Source organism: Tachysurus fulvidraco, chromosome 14 (assembly GCF_022655615.1).
Source record: "Tachysurus fulvidraco isolate hzauxx_2018 chromosome 14, HZAU_PFXX_2.0, whole genome shotgun sequence".
In the NCBI taxonomy this organism is placed as follows: Eukaryota; Metazoa; Chordata; class Actinopteri; order Siluriformes; family Bagridae; genus Tachysurus; species Tachysurus fulvidraco.
This window is the reverse complement of record NC_062531.1, coordinates 19,762,695-19,777,694: the sequence shown is the minus strand read 5'-3', so window position 1 is coordinate 19,777,694 and position 15,000 is coordinate 19,762,695. Positions and strand designations below refer to the sequence as shown.

The window sequence follows — 15,000 nt, the reverse complement described above, 5'->3', positions numbered from 1 at the left end:
TGTGCGTGTTTGCTTCCCAAAATTTACATTTACATTTACATTTTCGTTCAGATTTACATTTTATTCTTCAGTAAACCTGTTTATCCAAAGTGACTTACAGTTGAGACAAGTCTAAGCACATAGATGGGTTCTTCCATGAGCTTCCATTAGCCACTTACAAATTATTTTTCAATACAAAAACATGTATTTAACAGGTCAAACTATTTAAAATATGTCAACAAATCTCAGACAGCAATTATATTTTTTCTCTTTGCTATATTTTACTCTAAAAAGAATAACATGCTTGAAATGAATTAGAAAACACACAATTTGGCTAATAGCATCCAAGCTAAGGGCATAGAGACATTTAGGACAATATGATTTAAAGTGAATATAATTAAGTAATAATTGGGTTATCTTATAATCTTAGTTATAATTAAGAATTTACATTTTGGGAAACTCATTTGGGTAACTGGTTTGTACTCACAAAGTGACCTCATTGCTCTTAAAGCCTCTTAATCCACAATGAGAGAACAGACTTTACTTCTTCTTGTTGTCATTGAGTGAGTCAGAGTTGTGTAAACTAAAAAATACCTAGAATGGATCATTCATGCCACACTTTAACAGAACTAAAATGATACAGCATATTGATACAGCATATTATTTGACAGATTATATTTAAAGGTGTGTGACATTGTAGTATTAATGGCTGGTGGAACTGCTGTTTTCTAAGCACTGTAGAAAGGTTTTATTAATGTTTTCAAATTATTTATCTTAACAGGCTGAAAGGTTATCAGGAAGGACCCATCACCTATTATTTATTTTACACAGCGTTAACATGTACACTTTATTAGAAAGGTCTGATTGCACGATCTTTTATGAGTTATCCAAAAGGCAGTCACATGGAAAAATACAAACTAAATGAAATTAATTAATTCAAATGTGTACATCTGTTGTGCTTGACTGAACTAACACAGTTTGTTTTCGTACATCTGACATTATTAGATCACGCATTTTCAAAAGCCCTGAATACAACCAAACAGTATGCTAAAACTCTATCCGCTGTTTTATTCTACCATGTATGATTTAACGACCTAAATTTAGAATTATAGTTTTCAAATCTCATTTAATAGTGAAAATGTTAATACTGTGTGAATCCATCATGACCATTCAATCATTCAATCTAGTGATTAGAAACTAATTCAGTTTTATTTCTATAAATAGAGTTTTTAACCATGGACGTTTTCGCAAAGCAGATTCGCACGAATATAAAATTTCAGAATACAAATTCAAAAATATTAAATTGAAGTGTGGCAGCTGTAAACTGCATTTGTCTATACAGGCTTCAGTTGATTTTCACATGAAACAGAATGAAGGAAATGTGACCTTGGCATCTTTCAAGATATTTTGAATATTTCAGAAATAGTTAACCTGTTGAAAGTTTTACGAAAAATTTACACAATAAAAACAAAACCAAAATAAATCTCGTGAGCAGTAGGTTTGGTGAGTGGACAAGCCTTGTTGTTGAGTGAGATCAGAAAAAAAGTAGGAGACAGACTGTTTTGACCTAACAGGAAGTCAAGTCAGGAAAACAAATACTTGCTGTTTTTAACCACGTTGAACAGAACATCATCTCCGAATTGTACAATGTATTGCATCTTCAGGGGGATGTGCTAAAACAGCAGAACACCACATCCTGTCAGCCAAGAAAAGGAATCAGAGCCTAAAGCATGTTATAATGTAAATTCTTCAAACCACACGGACAGAGCTAAGACTGCACAGGACCGCAGTCCATATTAATTTGATTATACTTTGAATGCATCTGAATGGTTTGTAATGAGCAGGAGCACAGGATCGTTAAATAAAGAGCAGTTGTGGCTACGCGGTTAGGATTCTGTCTTAGTGACTGGAAAGTAGTGAGGCTTTCCAAAGAGCTGCTCTACACCCCCAACCCTCAAACACCAAGCTAACGTTTAGATTCATTTGTATTTCATTTTGGTTGAAAAACTCAAAGGAATCAGGCTAAATGTAAAAGTTTGTAGTTTGGTCAAACATGTCTACAGTGCCGAGACGTCCATGTTCTTCCTCAGCTGTTTTCTCTGTAATTCTCTCACGCCTTCTGTTTTTCAGCACACACGTTTTACTGAGCGCTAGCAGTTTTCACACTGAGTTTTATACGCTGTGGTCATGTTTTCACTCGGTTTTTTCCCATGCAGCTTTTTGTGTGGCATAATGGTGAGGTGGTAAGGGATTGTAAACCACATGTCATAAGCTTAGTGTGAGTCATTTGTGTCTTTCCAAGTGATTTTAAAGGGATCTTGTGTAACAGATCTTGTGGAAAGTGGCTGTAAACACAATTATATGTTTAGCATTGTTTCCAGAAGCAAATTGTCTTTTTTCTGTAAATGTTCATGTTTTTTAATTATTTTTTTTGTGTACACACTGTAAAAATATAACACTGCAACACACAGCTCCCAAAAAGATTTTCTATATATACTATAGACTATTCTATATATACAGTAATTTCACTACATGGAGTATAACAAAAAGTTAAAGTAGGAGCCTATGGTGTTTAAGAGAATAACATTAAACACTTAAATACTGTATCCTTTCATGATATATTTAACAGACCTTCTATTTAATCAGATGCTTGATGCGTACTTAATACTAAGTTTAGGATTTTTTTCCAATAGACTGTAGAAAGTCAAAGATTACAAAAAAGTTTAATTCTTCCAGCATGTTCCAGCTTGTAGTATGTACTGTAGGCATTTTGTGTAACTTTGCTGGACCAGAACTGATAAACAGATATCTTACACACAGCTAGGTCCAGTCTGTTTCACACACAACGCGCTCTGTGCTTGTTTGAAAAGACAGAACTGATCTCTGGCAATTTGACAAAAATCTCAATCCAGGGTTCGAGTGAGATCTTCACATGAGTGCAGTCCTAGGTTTGCTGGAGTGTCCAGCCCTTACTGCAGATCTGTACTGTATATTAGAGAGCATTAGTGACTGCTACTGTGCATAACATTGAGTAAGAAAACCTCTTGGTTTATCCTTTAGCATGCTGGCATTTTTATGGTGCCCTTTGTTTGTGGAAATGTACAGGGAAGTGGCAGCTCAGTGCTAGGATGTTGGAGGACTAAGTGAAAGGTTGTGAGTTCAGATCCCAGGAATGCTACAATGCTACTTTGGGTCCTTGAGCAAGACCCTTAACCCTCAACTACTCAGCTGAATAAATTAGATAAATGTAAGTGACTCTGGATAAAAACGTCTGCCAAATAAAGTAAATGTAGTAAACGAGACAAAACCCACACAGGTATTGTATCGTACCCCAAATTTTAAATGTTTTGGTTTTAACAGCATGTTCTGAACCATTTCATTCCTCATGTACCACTGCAATTTGCAAAAAAATCTTTGCAGGATAGAAATGATTATGCCATTTGTAATAATAGATGGAACTACTTATAGAGGAAATTGATTAGCATCTTCTGACCAATCAGAATTGAGCAAATTAAAATTTAAATTTTATAAATGTATTTTATTGGTCATGTACAAAACCAGAAACAATAAAATAATATACATATACACATATATATAATATAAAATAAATAAAAAATAAATATATAATATATAAATATCACCTTATTCATATTCATGACACCAATCATTGTATTGTGTTCTTATACTGTACTTGTAATGTGTTTTCCATCTGTTCTGTACAGATAATTCTAATTTTATTTTATTTTTAGATTCCATTTTTGTCCTTATTTTTTTTATTACATTTCACTGTGTCATGCTGTGTATGATCTATAATAATTCTAAAATATGATAAAATAATAAAATTCTCTCTCTCTCTTTCTCTCTCTCTCTCTCTCTCTCTCTCTCTCTCTCTCTCTCTCTCTCTCTCTCTCTCTTTCTTTCTCTCAATCCCTCTGTCTTTCTAACCCTTTGTAGTTATCTTTGTAGAAGAGATTTAGATTTCGAAATCTGTGTGTGTGTGTGTGTGTGTGTGTGTGTGTGTGTGTGTGTGTGTGTGTGTGTGTGTGTGTGTGTGTGTGAGAGAGAGATAAAAATCAGAGAAAAGAGAAAACATAATATCATTCCACTTAACTACTGTGTTAAAGTTCTGTAGAACCCATTTCACTTTCATATTGATTTACATTTGAGTAGGTAATCAACAGTTAGCTTCACATCACTTTAGTCTCAGAACAACAATTAACACCTTTACTCTACTTAACCTTATTACACATAAATGCTGTTGGAATGTCTAGTCTTAATAGACAGCTTTTCACGTGTGTCAAACACTATATATTTTACTAATCACCACTTCACATTTAACTGCAGCTTTTATTATAATGACCATGTTAAAAAAGGATGTAGTGTGTGTGTGTGTGTGTGTGTGTGTGTGTGTGTGTGTGTGTGTGTGTGTGTGTGTGTGTGTGTGTGTGTGTGTGTGTGTGTGTGTATGTGTGTGTGTGTGTAGTGTAGCATTTGTGACTTTAAGACACTGACGTGGTCATGACAAATTTTTACGAACTTTGCATGGCTGTTAAAATACCATGATTATGTTTTAATGACTTACTCTATAAACATGTAGTAACTGAGGTGCTAATGTTCCTTATGATGCCATTTGGAGGACAGTGCAGCTGGTAATGACCTGATAATAATGTCCAATAATAATAATAATAATAATAGCCTATAACTTTTAAAACACTTTTAAAAAAACAATTCAGTAAAACAAAGATCCAATTTTCTCTCTAAATGCAGCTAGTCAGGAAAATTATATCCGGGTTCAGAAACAATGAGGTGAAAGTGAGGGGAAGTTACAGCTACCGGTTTAGCATGGAACAACATCTAATTCATCACAGACTCACCTCAGAATACATCAAGAGATTTATAAAGTAAGACGAAGACTCCATTATGAAAAATGAAGTTGATGTAAAACAGACGGGTAATTATTTAAGTCAGAATTCAGCATTATTCCCAAGTTCTGTGAGTTTTACTTGTACAAGGAATCTGCCTCGGAACATTGGTGCCAACAACAACAACACCAACAACAGAAAAGGAAAAAAAAGGAAAGAAATTTAAGCAAGAAGGAGCTGAAATAAATGCTCGGAATATTGAATTCTGATTGTACAATTTAAAAATTGTGTCGATAAATTTTGCTCCACACTTCCTCCCTGACTCTGTCTGAACCACACCTTGAGGAAGAGTGTGACTCTGACTTCCTCCTGGCTGCTATTGTTTCTTCATCGATAACACTGTGCTAACTCACACATGAACATCCTGCACCTCCTTAAACAGGAAGGCGGAAAGAATTGTGATTTTTCATCTCTGCATGTACAAATCTGAGAAATCACTGATTTAAGATTGTTAAAGTCATTTAGTTTCCCCCATGGCTTTGAATATTCTTCTTCTTTGCATTAGTAGGCTGCAGGGGAATGTTACTGAATACTAATGTATCAGCAGGGAAGCGGGTGATCATTAGTGAGTGTGCTAATTTTTTTTGCTGTCTCTTTTAAACAGCTGTCTCTACTACGCAACCTTTCGGTGGCCAATCAGTGGTCTCTGAGGCTTCCTGGAGGAGAACCAGTGCATCACGTGATGGCCTTTGACCCGAATGACAGGAACTACTTGTACCTCATGACCAGTCATCATGTGAGTACTGTATAAGGATTTACATCAGTAGCTTTTAAACATGATTTAAAATAATGAATAATGAATAATGTTTTGGAAAAAAAGTGTTAAGGGAAAATTATTTTGAGGGAGAACTGATTTTAAGGGAAATAACAGACTTTTTGGAAATGTTTATTTTATGGAAAAACTGATATGGGTTTGGGGAAAAACTGACACAGATTTGAACTGATTTGAGGGGAAATGATAATAAGGGATAGATTCAGAGGAGAATAAGTGATTTTCAGGAAGGAAAAAGTTTATTTTAAATAAAAAAAACTGATTTTGAATAAAAAAAAAGATTTTTGATTTAATTCAGAAGAAAGATCAGGTAAGTATTTAGGATAAAATCTGAAGAAAAAGATTTTCAGATTTTTGCATAGAAAAATATTTTGAGGGGAAAAATATAGGAAAATTAAAAAAAAAAGACAATTTAAGAAAGAAAAAATATTATGGGTAAAAACAGATTTTGATATAAGGTTTATAAGGTTTGAAGTAAGGTTCTCTTACGGATGATTTGAACATACTTATCATTGGTTAATTAGTGCATTTTTGTTCATTATTTTCAACTCTCAAATGTAGACTTAACAACACAGTGACCAACATAAAGAGGCAGAAACTGAGAGATGACAGAGCAAGACAGTCATGGAGCAATAGAGAGACAGACTGATAGATAGACATACAAAAAGACAAAGAGAGAGAGACTGACAGAGATAGAGAGAGAGAGAGAGAGAGAGAGAGAGAGAGAGAGAGGCAGACAGATAAAGAGATACAGTGTCTGTCTCTCTCACTCTGCATCTCTGTCTGTCTGTCTGTCTCTCACTCTGCCTCTCTGTCTGTCTCTCTCTCTCTCTGCCTCTCTATCTGTCACTCTCTCTCACTGTCTCTGCCTCTCTGTCTGTCTCTTTCTCACTCTGCCTCTCTGTCTGTCTATCACTCTCTCACTCTGCCTCTCTCATTCTTACTCACTCGTTTTCTCTCATGGACAGAGAGACAGATTCAGAGAGAGTGTGTGAGAAAGAGACAGAGAGAGACAGAGACAGACAGTTAGAGAGAGACAGTGTTTGTCTCTCACACTTTGTCTTTCTATTTGACTGTCTGTCTCTTCCTCTCACACTCTGTCTCTCTTACTTTCTCTCTCTCTCTATTTGTCTGTTTCTCTCAGTGTGAGAGAGAGTGTGTGAGAGAGAGGGAGAGAGAGACAAAGTGTGGGAGAGACACGCAGACAGACAAAAAGTGAAAGAGAGTAAATGAGAAAGACAGATAGACAGATAGACAGACAGACAGACAGACAGACAGAGAGGAGGGGAGACGCACATACACATTACACACAGAAAATAGATTATGTTTATCAATAATCTCTGCTGATCAAATTATTCTCATCAATTATGTCTGGAAATATGATTACATGATCAATTAGACTCCCTTACTTAGATTTTGAAAAGTCAAATCACGGCGTAACTATATTTTCATTTTTCGAGCTATCATTTAAGCGCCGATGAAAGAGCCACTGATCCTGTTGGCTGTGGATTCGTACTGTCTCTCGCTTTCACCCGTGTTCAAACACATTTCTTTTTTTAGTGGCTTTGTGTGAGGTGGAAAGTAAGAGGAGAGGTTGTTATACATGTCGTACCGGAGAGCGCCGTTTATTGTGAGGTGTGAAATTGAATGTGAATGCCGAGTCGCGTGACAGATCAATGTGTGAGCCTGAGGCACATGAGAACTACAGCCGTACAAAACTGAGATATGACCTGACAATCTGCCTGAGCATATGTTGTGTGTAGGGTGTGTGTGTGTGTGTGTGTCTTTGTGAGTTTAAGGGCATTTTCTGCACACTGTATGGCTAACAGTATTATTAGCGTTAATTTATCAAGACACTACCCAGTCGAAGGTGAATTAACACCTGGACTTTCTGACATCTGATTTATTATTAATGACAAAACAAAAAAATGTCCAGCAATAAATAAGAATATTTAACTAATATTCCAACAAAAAAAAAAAAAGATTATAATCAGGCAAATTTGAAGAAGGTTTTATACAGCAGTCGTTACAATCAAATCATTAGCAGGCGAGTGAATTATATGTATTTTCTCTATGGGACTTTTACCAAAAATTTGCATTTTACGGACTTGTCTAATTTAATACAGTATGTTCAAATGTACACCAATAATGGGTTAATAACCTTAATAACGTAGTCTTTGGATGATATTAGAAAATGTTGACAGATTTTTAAATGATTGTTTATTGGAAATCTGCTTCTTTGCTGTTTATCTGCATGAGAGAAGAACAAATTCTGTTGTCGTGTGTCAACATCAAACCTAGTCGTAACCCAGCAATGTAATCTACTTCTAATTATGAGTAACAGAGGAGAAAAAACAAGCTGATTTTAGGAGAAAAAATATTTTGAGAAATTTGAAAATTATTTAGGAAAAAAAAGATACTGAGGAAAGACTGATAGATTGAGGACTGAGGAATATAGAAGAAAAAAAAGAATTAACTTAGAAGAGTAATTGAGAAAGAAAACCTCATTTGAGAAAAAACTTATTGTGAGATTTAAAAAAAATAGATTTTTTGGGAAAACTGATTTGGAGGAAATCTGATAAGAAAAAAAAAGGAAGAAAAATTTAGAGCCTTAGAGGAAAAACAACAAATTTTGGATAAAAGTAACTTTAATATACTAATATTATAATAATATTAATATTATAATATTTAATATAATATTTTATATATAATAAGAAATAAAATATAATGAGAAAAAAAACTGTTTTGGGGGGAAAATATTTGTACAAGTTTAGAAGGTTTATGAAGAAAAGTGACACGCATATCATATTGACACCTTAACTGACATTATGTACTGTATATATCAGGAAATAAGCTTTTTGGCGATGGCAAAACATGACATTGACAAGTTGCTGACTTTCGGATAAAGTATCTGATGTTGATTTTCTTATTTTAAAGAATCTCTACTGAGTCCATGATAATTTAACTAAGAATGCTAAAATCTATTTTGACTGCCGTTGTATATGTTAACTTGTCATTTCTGTGTAGCTCTTGAGGGTGCGAGTGTCCGGATGTAACCAGTACACGTCGTGCAGTGACTGTCTCGGTGCCAGCGATGCTTACTGCGGCTGGTGCACACTCGAAAGCAGGTAAAGATCCACTTCAGATTACTTTACTAACAGATTGACCATAAATATACGACAGATATTATATACCATATATCGCATGACTCTAACATATACACACACAATGTCATTAAAGTCTTTGTTCTGTCATTTCAGTAGTGTTAAGGTGTCGCAATGACTTCCTCTATAATCCACTTCTGTTTCACAATCACTCAAATATTCCACACATTTCACAGCTGCATGCGTTCAAGACAAGTGATAATGTTTCATTTACATGTAGCCACTTGACAGATGGTTAAACCCGAAGCAATTTAAAAGTGTGATACAGTCCAATCCAAAAACAGCTCTGAGTTGCGTCAAACTTTTATCTATTTATAGTTATATTTAATGCTGTGGAACATCTAAGATTCAAGTTAGTTCCTGTTATCACTTACACTATGGCACTACGGCAGTCATTTTCTCACTAGGCCACCTTTTTTTTCCCCCGTGATAGAAAACTAAAAATTAGGGTTTCACATTTCTGCCAGGATTTCATGAGTTTGAAATCACAATAATTAACACAAAATCAAGCAAAGGTTTTTCGGGGTTTTTTTTCGTTTTTTTTTAAATGTACACAAATTTTCCACAGGTTTGGGTCAAGACATGTTATGACATCACAATACTGAACAAATTCAAGTCGTTTTCACAAAAAAAGCGATTTCCTTCCCAAATTACACAAATCAAGCAATTTTGTCAACAATCACAAAAATGCTGATTGATCTTTGAGGAACTGATTTTCACTGACTTTTAAAAGAGACGAAACAAACAAACAAACAAAAATACCTCTGAACTAATGTGTCCTTATGTTTGAAAATTTTAACTTGCCCTTTAAAAGGATCTGTTTATGAGGAGCATTTGCTATAATGTCTTCTCTTTAACTCCAACCATCATGACAAGTTTTAGATATTGAATTCAAAATTCTAAGTTTGGAAAGATTTTGTTTTGACTACGTGTGTGTTGAAACGAAACTTATCTTCGAGGTGAGCGTTCATTTCCACTTTCATGTCATTTCTTGCGATATTTTACAGTCTACAGAAATTCTGAACCTGTCATGTGTCCGATGTTTGTTATGAACCTTTATTTACACACGGAACTGGAACCGAATCACGAAAAAAATTGTATAGATTTCATACTTAATAATCCTTTCAGCTCCTTCCTGCTTATTAGAGCAATGTAATTTTATGAGAATTTCCAAGCTCAAATGTGACCTGTTAGTATAACTTGTTACCACAAGTTTGGTCAGGTTTATGTTCTGATGTAGTTTAGCCTGAATGTAAGGAATGCTGAGAAATATGTGACGTCTGAAACCCTCATGCTGAATCTCCCTTGTCTTTTTTTTTTTTGTTCATCTGACTTTCTGACAAAGGCCTGTTGATATTGCGACCACACTAGTTCATTCAGGGAGAAATGTCAGAGCAGACTGGGAATCTTTTTAGCCAAGCGCACTTGCATGTGCAGTAGAGTGTGTAATGTGCATACTGAGTACATACATGCTGTGTACGTTCCACTGGCTTTGAAGAGGCAAGACACACCAGATGTTAAACATGCAAATCTCAACGTTGTTTCTATTGTGTGTGTATGTGTGTATCTGTGGGTGGCACGGTGGCTTAGTGGTTAGCATGTTCGCCTCACACCTCCAGGGTCAGGGTTCGATTCCCGCCTCCACTTTGCGTGTGTGGAGTTTGCATGTTCTCCCCGTTCCTCGGGGGTTTCCTCTGGGTACTCCGGTTTCCTCCCCCAGTCCAAAGACATGCATGGTAGGTTGATTGGCATCTCTGGAAAATTGTCCGTAGTGTGTGAGTGTGTGAGTGAATGAGAGTGTGTGTGTGTGTGCCCTGTGATGGGTTGGCACTCTTTCCAGGGTGTATCCTGCCCGATGCCCGATGACGCCTGAGATAGGCACAGGCTCCCCGTGACCCGAGAAGTTCGGATAAGTGGTAGAAAATGAGAGAGAGAGAGAGAGTGTGTGTGTGTGTGTAAAAGTCATGCAAGGGCAACATGAATGGCCTCAAGTCTGAGCTTCACCTCAATCGACTCAGTGTTTAATGGAGTATTACATTAATCGCACTGCAAGGAATTTCCTTAATCATCCCAATACACGATATTTGAGAGGTCATAGACATCTTATAAAGTTCTAAACATTTATAAATATAACAGTATATCATGCTTCAAATGAAGTGAAAAGAAAGCAGTTATTGTTTTGTATGGAAATGTATTCGTTCACTATAGGAACAATTTGGACATTAAACAGAGACGTAATCAATACTTATTAATGCTTCAGCTAGTAGAGCAGCAGATGTTTGGAATACGTATTAGATCCTAGAGTTTACAGGAAAGAGATGCAGAGTTCGTGTGAATGTGCCAGACTAATATTTGAATATTTTCATTCATTCTAAATGTTAATGTTTTCTTTTTGGACGCAGTAATGAGTAAGTAAGTTTGCTTGGTGACACTGATTTTTTTTATATCTGGAGGTATAAAATGATCAAACCAAGATTCGTATGCCTTGGAAAAGCATTGAGTGTGTCTGTGTGTGTACTGTAGTACTGTATGTGTGTGCGTGCGTGTGTGTGTGTGTGTGTGTGTGTGTGTGTGTGCGTGTGTGTCTGGGGGATTTTTCAGTGATGTTAGTCTCATTCACTTCTATTTTCAGCAGCTGAGCTGACCTCTTGGCGCTGATCATCTCTGAGCTCCTGTACGCCTGTAAAAGCTCAGACGTTCTCTCTCTCTCACACACACACAAACACACACACACACACACACACACACACACACACACACACACACACACACACACACACCGGATTCCTTTGCCTCATGTACATTTGTATTTCTTTTATGCTTCATGACAATGAGCAAAATGTCAGTTGAGCTTTTTAATTTTAACAACAACACACCTTGCATTGTTCCTCTACTTGAGTAATATTTTGGGGGATTTCTACTTGACTTGGGTATTACTCAATAGTAACTCAATAATTGTTGTATTCCTGAATTATGTCTCAGTGGAAAAAACCCTATTCTGTTTATGATTTTATTTAGAGCTTTAAAGTACTTGTTACAAACCTCTTCTGATTTACATTTCAGTTTGCCTGTATGTTTGAAAGCAGCGACCTTTTGACTTTGACTTGGATGGAAGATTTCCACACTGTACTTTAATTTAAATATAATTTCTCAGTACTTTTCACCTGGTTAGAATGGAACCGTGGGACACACTGGCTATAAAATAGAACTTTCTCAGGATTAAAGGGAGCAACAGTGATTTAGTTTGATCACATAAAAGTAAGAAGTCATGAGAAATACATGTATGCTTATTCAAACCCAAATACCATGTTGTACCAAGTACCTCAAAGTAGTAATAATTTTATTTAAAGTAAATGTTTAATTTAAGTAAAAATATTGATGTCTAATGCACCTAAAAAGCAGTCTATAATTATAAACTATATTATGTGTGAAAGTCTGTTTTCACTTTCCATCAGAACTAACTGGGGTCTACTGTAGTTTAAGGGCAGTGTGACCTTGGTGTGTGTGTGTGTGTGTGTGTGTGTGTGTGTGTGTGTGTGTGTGTGTGTGTGTGTGTGTGTGTGTGTGTGTGTGTGTGTGTGTGTGTGTGAGTGTGTGTGTGAGTGTGTGTGTGATAAAGAGAGTGGGAAAGTATGCATGTGGGCAGTGTAAAATAGAGCAATGGACGGGAATATTTGGATTACCATTTGTAACATAAGTCATAATAAAAGGCCTCTGTCAGGAAGGGAATTCCATGTCTGATACACACACACACACACACACACACACACACACACACACACACACACACACACACACACACACACACACACACACACACACACACACACACTTACCCATGTATAGATAAAGACTGGTCTTGTTAGCCTTTTTAATGGAATTAGCAGCGCTCTGATCTCAGTGCCAGGGGGGCTGTTGTCATGGGAACGTGTGTGAGAGGAATCAAACCCACACCCGTGCTGAAGACTGGTGTCTGTGCATTTTTAAAATGTCCTGTCTGTTGATAAGAGGTTACTTCTATAATGGATGCACTATGTGTGCCTGCCCTTTGGCAGTCTCTGATTGTTTATTTATTCATTTCTTTTACCCATAATCCTCTATGGTCTGTGCAGGTGCTCAGTACAGCAGGAGTGTTCCAGTGGTGTGGCGCATTCGTGGATCAGTATGGGTGAAGGGCCACAGCAGTGTCCTTCCATGACCTTTACTCCAGCCGAGTTCAGCAGCACGGCCAGCAATACGGTAATCACCATGGACTTTATGCGCACAAAAGATCATGTTCACAATGATGACATTTTCTAATGATTAGCCTGTTTGGCTGCGAAGATCATGACGCATAAACATTCATTAAAAAAAAAATCTAGACAACATATAATATCTTCAGTGTAGTTAAAATGACCTGGCAATAGACTAAAAAGTCTATAAAATGAATAAAATGTGCCTTAAAAATAGGCTTAATATTTGTATATTCAGTATTAATAAATATAATGTTAATTAATGTCATTTGTAATTAACACAATTGACACGAACATAAAATTGGAACGAATGCATAATTACAAATAATTACATAAATATTATGATCTGAATGCTGTGGAGATGCTGCGGCACTGAGAAATATTGTAGCTTATGATTCTTTCAATATTGTAGATTTTATTTACTTTATTGGTTCTTTTTTTTTTGCAACAGGAAGTAAAATTCTAGCATTTCTAAATCTCCAAATGTAGAAAAGAAAGAGTTAAAATTACTTAGGAAGAGCAAGAGCTTAGTCACAGCTGATGTCAGGAATCTACCATTCCTTATAATGTAAGGCGTATATTATATTATATGCTGAAAGATTCAAATAAAGCAAATATTACTATTAAACAAGTACATAATTAGACATCTTTAATTACAGTGACTTCATTTCTATTTCTAAAATAAATTTTTACCCAACATGGTCTACACAGCAAGATAAACCAAGCAGGATCATAAAATAAAGAAACGTTTCCACATTACTGTGGTGAAATATATTTTCCTAAAGTTGAGAAACATGTTGAGATTTTTTTTTTTTTAGCTGTTTGCGAAATTAAGCCACAATGACATCTGATGGGTTTTCCCAGACCACCATTTAACTGTAATGCAGTCCACTCTGTGGTTCTCAAGTCAAGTCAAGTCAAGTCAAGAAGCTTTTATTGTCATTCCAACCATATATAGGTGACGCAGTACCCAGTGGAATGAAACGACGCTTCTCCGGGTCCATGGTGCTACATAGAACAACATAAAACTACATAAAACAGCACAGAGCTAAGGATTTAATTCCTAGCCACATTAAGTGCAACGTAGTGCGACCGACAATACAAAACACTACAAGACAAATACACAAAATAGTGCTGACCAGTGTGTATACTGTATATTATTAAGTACATTCTGGATATTTATAAAAGATCTAAGGTTCAGTACACATTATGATTCTGACAGATGTCTTAAGAGAATTTTCACAGACTGACTAAAATCATACTGCTGAAATGTTAAAAAATAATGAATTCATACAGCAAGGGGTGGGATAAAAAGTTTTAGCAATCCATTCAATCAAAAAGGAAAAAAAAAGTACTTCACTGCTGTGGCTATGATTCATTCTGGAGTGATTCTGCCTAAACCCTAATCCTCCAAAGGCTACATTTTCCACCGTATGAAGTCTTACCATATGGGCCACCAGTTCTAGCTACACAATTACACCATTTTGGTTAAATTTCACCATTACTGAGTGAAATGTTAGAAGGATTGAATAAGGATTGACTGTTTAAATGACAGTACAATCTAAAAAAGAAATATAAGAAACTGCTAATTTCTGGGAGTCTAGAGTTTGAATATTATGGACTTTGTTGATAAAAATCATCGCTACTCAAATAACACTCTTTGCATCCGTAACTGAACAGAAAAGCATCTCATCATTCACATCATTCATTTACTCCAGATGTATAAAAGGACATAGTGTACTTTCTATATTGGAGATTATATGATCTGAATGCTGTGAAACTGGCAGTAGAGCAATATCTTCTTTATTATTTTTAACTTATTCATTCCTGCTTGGATTGAAGCATTTCCTAGCCATCTGGTTAGCAAGGTTGTTATCTCTCTAAGAATAAAGTGTAATCTTGCAGCTTTGCAAGTTTTTATCGGAAATCTA

At 35.8% G+C, this 15,000-nt stretch overlaps 1 protein-coding gene across 1 annotated transcript in view; it reads left to right on the top strand.

Moving 5' to 3' along the window:
* The window catches only part of plxnd1 (plexin D1), a 91,121-nt gene that overhangs the window by 10,235 nt on the left and 65,886 nt on the right, over positions 1-15,000 (top strand). The window contains exons 3-5 of the mRNA XM_027166884.2: positions 5,506-5,637; positions 8,701-8,801; positions 12,950-13,076. Coding sequence (XP_027022685.2) covers positions 5,506-5,637; positions 8,701-8,801; positions 12,950-13,076 — 360 coding nt within the window. The remainder of the gene's footprint in view (positions 1-5,505; positions 5,638-8,700; positions 8,802-12,949; positions 13,077-15,000) is intronic.